General features: G+C 54.8%; 1 protein-coding gene across 1 annotated transcript in view; it reads left to right on the top strand.

The window, feature by feature from the left end:
- Window positions 1-7,434, top strand: part of LOC133116757 (unconventional myosin-X-like) — a 77,053-nt gene that overhangs the window by 57,684 nt on the left and 11,935 nt on the right. Inside the window, exons 23-28 of the mRNA XM_061226675.1 lie at window positions 936-1,361; window positions 1,446-1,479; window positions 2,047-2,862; window positions 5,439-5,562; window positions 6,209-6,452; window positions 7,079-7,174. Of these exons, the coding sequence (XP_061082659.1) occupies window positions 936-1,361; window positions 1,446-1,479; window positions 2,047-2,862; window positions 5,439-5,562; window positions 6,209-6,452; window positions 7,079-7,174 (1,740 nt within the window). The remainder of the gene's footprint in view (window positions 1-935; window positions 1,362-1,445; window positions 1,480-2,046; window positions 2,863-5,438; window positions 5,563-6,208; window positions 6,453-7,078; window positions 7,175-7,434) is intronic.

The raw sequence follows: 7,434 nt of genomic DNA, 5'->3' as shown, positions 1-7,434 counted from the left end.
GAATGATGAGTGGATCTGGACCCAGTGTGGGCCAGCTTGGGGATGTGTACCCTGGCCCAGATCTTCAGTCCTTCAGGCCACATCTTACAGATAACCTGAGAACACGTGTTCCTCTGGGCTTAGGAGTTCAGGTCAGACCCAAACCCCCACCCCCCCTCCTGCCAGAGAGCCGTCACCACCCACCCCAACCCCCACCCCCCCACCCCCCGGCTCAGGCATTCCACAGGATGCCCTGCGAGGTGTAAACACCCCCCCCCCCCCCCCCCCCCCCCACCTACCCTGTTTTATGGACAAGGCCACGTGTCGGAATGAGTGTGGGCCACAGAGCTCCCTCTGCCCCGCATCATGTTCAGGAGCATGGATTACCCGGGGGGCGGGGGGGGGAGTCCTGGGAGGATTTGTTTTTGGGGGGGTCATGAGGCTGATAACAAAAAGGCCACGGCAGCCTGTCCTGTCACCTGCTGGAGAAACAGCCCCTTAAACACGACAGATTACAGACGGGAGGTGGTCAAAGGGCTCTGTGCACTCTTTTGGATAGTGAGCAGATGGTTTTGGGTGATTCTTGGATGGTTTTGGATAGTGAGCGGATGGTTTTGGATAGTGAACAGATGGGTTTTTAGGTGTTGAGTGGATGGTTTTGGATAGTGAGCAGATGGGTTTTGGATGTTGAGCAGATGGTTTTGGATAGTGACAGATGGGTTTTGGATGTTGAGCGGATGGTCTTTGGATGGTTTTTGATAGTGAGCAGATGGTTTTGGGTGATTCTTGGATGGTTTTGGGTGGTTTTTGGATGGTTTTGGATGTTGAGCGGATGGTCTTTGGATGGTTTCGGATGTTGAGTGGATGGTTTTGGATAGTGAGCAGATGGGGTCAGTGGATGGGTTTGGACGGCCAGGAGAGCAGTACTGACCCCAGGTCTCCGTGCGCGCCCGCAGGAAGCACTACAAGCGGGTCCTGGCGAGCACCGTGACCATCCAGAAGAACTACCGCGCCTACTTCTGGAGGAAGGCCTTCCTGCGGCTGCGCTTCGCTGTCCTGGTGCTACAGAAGCACCGGCGTGGACAGCTGGCCCGCAGCCTGTACCGCCACCTACGCCAGGAGCGCCGCAGGAGGGAGGAGGAGGAGGAGGAGCGGAGGAGAGCGGAGGAGGAGGAGGAGGAGCGGCTGCGGCTGCAGGAGCGGGAGGAGCTGAGGAAGAGGGAGGAGGAAGAGGCGGAGCTCCTCAGGGTCCGACAGGAAGAGGCGGAGCTCCTCAGGGTCCGACGGGAAGAGGCGGAGCTGAAGCGGAGGCTGGAGGCGGAGGAGCTGAAGGCCAGGCAGGAAGTGGAGGCGCAGAGACCGGAAGAGGGGAGAGAGAGCGGGTGAGTGACGCAAGACTGGAGCGCGTGCGGCTCACTTTGTTTTTGAAGTGTTCGGGCCCTCACCTCCTTTTCCTCTTCACACAGGAACACCGTAGGGACAGATCTACCCGCTCCTCAGGTAATTCTCCTTTCTTTTTTATTTAAAGGTTAAAATTATATGTTTATTATTATGAGAAATGAAATGGATTTGTTGCCCCCACTCTCCCACCCTGTATGAAGCCTCTCTCCTCTTTTCTATCTCTCTGCCCACCTCTCCTTTCCCCATATTCCCCCTCTCTGTATTCTCTCTCACCCTCGATGTCCTCTTTCCTCTCCCCCTCTCTGTTTTTCTCTCCTGTCACCTCTCCCCTTCTATCTACACACCCATGATCTGCCTGCTTCTCTGTGCCCACCCTCCTCTCCCTGGATCCCCTCTTCCCACTCTATACACCTCTCCTCATCCACTTCTCTCTCTCTCTCTCTCTCTGTCTTTCCCCCTCTCTCTCTCTTTCTCTCTTAGGGAAAATGCACTTATAGAAATGGACAGATGTCAGTGTGCTAGTCCATGGACCAGTGCCCGTCCCTAGGAACATGTCCATCAGTCATAACGAAATGCACAATGTTGTTGACCTTACGATGTGTGGCAGCCTTTCAGCCTCTGTTTGGGACCCATTTATGTCCCTCACACCTCTAACCCCCCCACCAGGCGGCGGTGTGTGTGGCCTGCGGTCCGGGCCCCTGCGGTCCGGGCCCCTGCGGTCTGGGCCCCTGCGGCTCCGTGGAGGAGGCGCGGCAGATGGAGGAGATCCTGCGCCTGGAGCGGGAGATCGAGCGGCTGCAGCAGCAGCGGGAGGAGGGGGTGTCGCTCCTGTGCGGCTCCTCGCGCTCCGAGCTCCAGCAGCGGCGCTCCGAGGAGATCCTGCGCCTGGAGCGCGAGGCGTCGCGCATGGCCGAGGCCTTCGTGGAGCTGCTGGACTTCGGCGGGCTGGAGCAGGACAACCCACAGGACCCGTCCGACACCTCCGCTCCGCTGGCCGAGGAGGAGGAGGAGGAGGAGGATGAGGGCTTCCACGCCGAGGAGGAGGCCGCCCTGCCCCTGCCCGACTTCCCCCCCCCCGCGCCCCCCCTCCTCCAGGACATCTTCGCCGACCTGCCTCCTCCTCCCCCGCCCGTCTCCGCGGATGGGGTGTGCACCTCTTCGCCCAAACGCCCCCCGGTGGCCTCTTCCCCTGCCCCGCCCCCGCTGCTGCCCCCGCTCCTCCCCCCGCCCCCCCCGGCGCTCGGGGGTGCAGTCGGTGTTCCGGGCGTTCCCGACGTTCCGGACCGGAACGCTGACAGCTTGGCGGACTCGGAGGAGCCGATTTACAGCATGCCGCTGGACGTGGAGTCGGACTACGACCAGGACGAGCTGGAGGAGGCGCTGGGCAGCTCCGGAGATGGCCACGTGACCGATGGGAACGCCCTGCGCAAGTCCACCTGCACCTACAACAGCCTGGACTCCTACCGCGGCAGCTCCGACTCCGTAAGTCTCCTCCTCCCCCCTCCCGTGTGCAGCGGGAGTCTGGCCCCTCCCCCTCTGTGTGCAGCGAGAGTCTGGCCCCTCCCCCTCTGTGTGCAGCGGGAGTCTGGCCCCTCCCCCTCTGTGTGCAGCGAGAGTCTGGCCCCTCCCCCTCTGTGTGCAGCGGGAGTCTGGCCCCTCCCCCTCTGTGTGCAGCGAGAGTCTGGCCCCTCCCCCTCTGTGTGCAGCGAGAGTCTGGCCCCTCCCCCTCTGTGTGCAGCGAGAGTCTGGCCCCTCCCCCTCTGTGTGCAGCGGGAGTCTGGCCCCTCCCCCTCTGTGTGCAGCGGGAGTCTGGCCCCTCCCCCTCCCGTGTGCAGCCGGAGTCCGGCCCCTCCCCCTCTGTGTGCAGCGCTGTGCAAACAGAGCTGAGCTGGAGTAACCCCAGCCCTCAGCCCACAGCGTGTCCTGTGGCACTCGCCTTGGCGGCAGTGCTGATTGCATTGTAGCCGTGCCTATCTCTGTCTGGAGTGGCGGTTTGCTTGCCATGTTAAACACACCTTTTGTGAGTTGCGTTGGCGGAAAGTGTCCGCTAGCACTTTGCACGTTGTGCGCTCACGCGGTTGGAATTTTAACTGGAGGTCGACTCAGATAACGAGCCCCGGTCCCGCGGCATAACGCACGTGTTCCGCCCGCGATCCGCACCGCCCCGGGAGCGAGGCTTCGGTCCCCGCGTTCCCGGCAGTGCCGGCCGACAGCTTCTACTTCACGCTGGCAAACTCCCGGAGTGTGTGAATCATTCTCTGGCTGTGGGTTTAGCGGCACTGATTAACTCGGCCCGTTTCTGTTGTTCCCGTGTCAGAAGGCACTTTCTCAGGTTGTGGATTTCTTTCCCACAGGATGTGCCTTCAGGGAAACCCCACATGCATTCATCAGGTCGTTTTGGCTCGGTCTGGTTTGGCAAAAGTATTAATTAGCTTTTCGTGTTAAAACACATACTCTACATTATATATTTGAAACCTTTTGTGCAAGAAAATAACCTTTATTCAGTAAAAATGTGGATTTGAATTGCCAGAGCAAGTTCAGTTTGACAAGTCAATCACACACCAAGGTTAAGATATAGTTCAGTCCGTAAGTATTTGGACAACAACACAATTTTGTTGGGATGAAATTCCTGCACAGTGCATGTGGATGTGAATATCCTCAAACTAAAGTGTGGATGGTCAGTTTTTATTTGGTTATTTACATCCGTATTGTGTGCACTTGATTATGTTGCTGTCCAAATACTTATAGACTCCATTGTATACATTGTAGATGCAGCCATCACGATATTTACTGTCTGTTTATTTTCACACGCACTGTAGAACCGGTGAGGATTTTAGCGGTTGATGTTGGTTCTTGTTTGTGCCATACATCCCTGAATCCGTTCCCAGATTCCGTCAATCGTGTGAGAATCTGGGAGAAACTGGATTCAGTCAGTGTGAGAGGAAGTCTGGCTCGTGTGAGTGAGCGTGGGGCTCTGGGAGTTTTCCTCTAAACCTCCGACTTCCTGCTCCACTCCGACGAGACACAAACGGCCGACTTGTTTAGTCTTGAACATCCTGGACACGTTTCCCGCTGGAACACTGAGCACTGAATATCCATGGGAATATCCACACAGGAGAATATCCACACCTGGGAATATCCACACACAGAGAATATCCACACACAGAGAATATCCACACACGGGAATATCCACACAGAGAGAATATCCACACACGGGAATATCCACACAGAGAGAATATCCACACACGGGAATATCCACATACAGAGAATATCCACACACAGAGAATATCTACACACAGAGAATATCCACACACAGAGAATATCCACACACAGGAATATCCACACACAGAGAATATCCACACACAGAGAATATCCACACACGGGAATATCCACACACAGAGAATATCCACACACAGAGAATATCCACACACAGAGAATATCCACACACAGGAATATCCACACACAGAATATCCACACACAGAGAATATCCACACACGGGAATATCCACACACAGAGAATATCCACACACGGGAATATCCACACACAGCGAATATCCACACATGGGAATATCCACACACGGGAATATCCACACACGGGAATATCCACACACAGGAATATCCACACACAGAGAATATCCACACACAGGAATATCTATCCATCTATCTAATCTAGGATTTACTTAATTTACTGAACTGAGATTTTGTAATGGCCCTGCTGTGTCCTGGGCTGTGCAGATTGTGGATGTGCCAATATTGTCTAAAACTCTTCAGTCAGTTTTTACACTCCCTTCAGAGATACACGCAGAGTGATTTTGCCGAGCTCATTTTTTTCTGTTCATGGTTGTTTTTGCAGAAGCTTAGACCATAAAGGCCCTGGTTTGTAATCAGAATGTTGAAAAATATCAGTGGAATTCTAAACAAAAACATGAGATCTACAGTTTTTAAGTTTAAGAAAAGGAGTGCGCATTTAATCACAGGGCATATGGTGGGGAAAACATTATTTGTGCAAAATGAATGGAAAACAAAGGTGGTTTGGCTGAGCAGCTCTGTTTTCATCAGTTCATTGACAGTGACGATGAGAACGACGGCTACGTGGACACGGATGAGGAGGTGTCCAACGGCCGGGTGACCCTCCTCAACGGCACCGGCCCTCCGTACTTCCACAGCTACCTCTACATGAAGGGTGAGAACCCGCCAACGCTGCCATGCACTCCCACAGGGCTCGCTAGCAGACAGGTGACAAGTGAGGTGTGCTCCTCTCTCAGGTGAGGTGTGCTCCTCTCTCAGGTGAGGTGTGCTCCTCTCTCAGGTGAGGTGACAGGTGAGGTGTGCTCCTCTCTCAGGTGAGGTGACAGGTGAGGTGTGCTCCTCTCTCAGGTGAGGTGACAGGTGAGGTATGCTCCTCTCTCAGGTGAGGTGACAGGTGAGGTATGCTCCTCTCTCAGGTGAGGTGACAGGTGAGGTGTGTTCCTCTCTCAGGTGAGGTGACAGGTGAGGTGTGCTCCTCTCTCAGGTGAGGTGACAGGTGAGGTCTGCTCCTCTCTCAGGTGAGGTGACAGGTGAGGTGTGCTCCTCTCTCAGGTGAGGTGACAAGTGAGGTGTGTTCCTCTCTCAGGTGAGGTGACAGGTGAGGTGTGTTCCTCTCTCAGGTGAGGTGACAGGTGAGGTGTGCTCCTCTCTCAGGTGAGGTGTGCTCCTCTCTCAGGTGAGGTGACAGGTGAGGTGTGCTCCTCTCTCAGGTGAGGTGTGTTCCTCTCTCAGGTGAGGTGACAGGTGAGGTGTGCTCCTCTCTCAGGTGAGGTGACAGGTGAGGTGTGCTCCTCTCTCAGGTGGGCTGATGAACCCGTGGCGCCGGCGCTGGTGTGTGCTGAAGGACGAGACGTTCATGTGGTTCCGGGCGAAGCAGGACTCGGTGAAGTGCGGCTGGCTGTACAAGAAGGGCGGCGGCATGTCCACGCTCTCCCGCCGCAACTGGAAGATGCGCTGGTTCGTGCTGCGCGAGGCCAAGCTCATGTACTTCGAGAACGACAGCGAGGAGAAGCTGAAGGGAACCATCGACGTCCGCTCCGCCAGGTAAGGGCACGCCCTGCGTGTCTGACCAGTCACTATGTGGAAGACTGTGGACACTTAAGGGATGACTTTTAAGAGGCCAAATGCCAGCTTGTGTCTGTTTGTGTTTGTTTCCGTCAACAGTCATTTTGTCCATTTGTTAGTAGTTTGCTAAAATTTGACAAGACAAATGTGTACAAGGCTGGAACAATGTGGAATGTGCCATGTGTGTAGTTTTGTCCTAGCAGCTTGCTGCTTTGTGTCAGAGAAAGCCCAGTGCTGATGTGTTGTGGATTCTCTCCAGGCTACATGTATTAAAGAGTGCTTCATCACAGTAGACCTTTCCTCGAGTGTCTGCGTGCCATCGCTGCTGATCCCAGCAAAGAGCAGCTGGGACTCTAAGCTGGGTTTAGCTATTTTGAGCTGTGTTTGTGACACTTCTAGCTGGCTTGTGGCTGGTCAAAGGTGGTTAAGCTGGTTGAGTAAGCTGGTGGTCAAACTGGTGGACTAGCTTTATGGGCTGATCAGCTGGTGAACAGCAGGTTGACCAGCTAAAAGTGTTGAAAACGCAGCTTAAACCACCTGGACCGGCTTAAGATCCAGGTCCAATGCTCTGGTCCCTTACCGCGGTCTTAATTCTGGGTCCGCAGGGAGATAGTGGACAACCATGAGAAGGAGAACGCTCTGAACATCGTGACGGAGGAGAGGACGTACCAGGTGTTTGCCGAGTCCCCAGAGGACGCCAGGTGCGTGCCCGCCGCCGCCGTTACTTTCGACCCAGCGTAGCTGCATTTGTAACACAAGAATAGTAACTTTGGCACAAAATGTGTGAAAGCAAAACAAAAAGTGTGTTGGGTGTCAGCGCGTTCAGAGTGAAGACTTCATGTGTTTACGAATGACAGGAGAAATGTGTGTAATCACAGCTCAAGATATTATGTGGAGGCGAGGTCAATGGATGAATAATTTTAAGATTGTTCAGAGGTAACAATGCCCTGTGCAAACATTC

This window comes from Conger conger, chromosome 17 (genome assembly GCF_963514075.1).
Source record: "Conger conger chromosome 17, fConCon1.1, whole genome shotgun sequence".
Lineage (NCBI taxonomy): Eukaryota > Metazoa > Chordata > Actinopteri > Anguilliformes > Congridae > Conger > Conger conger.
This window is presented reverse-complemented; position numbering and strand designations above follow the sequence as displayed.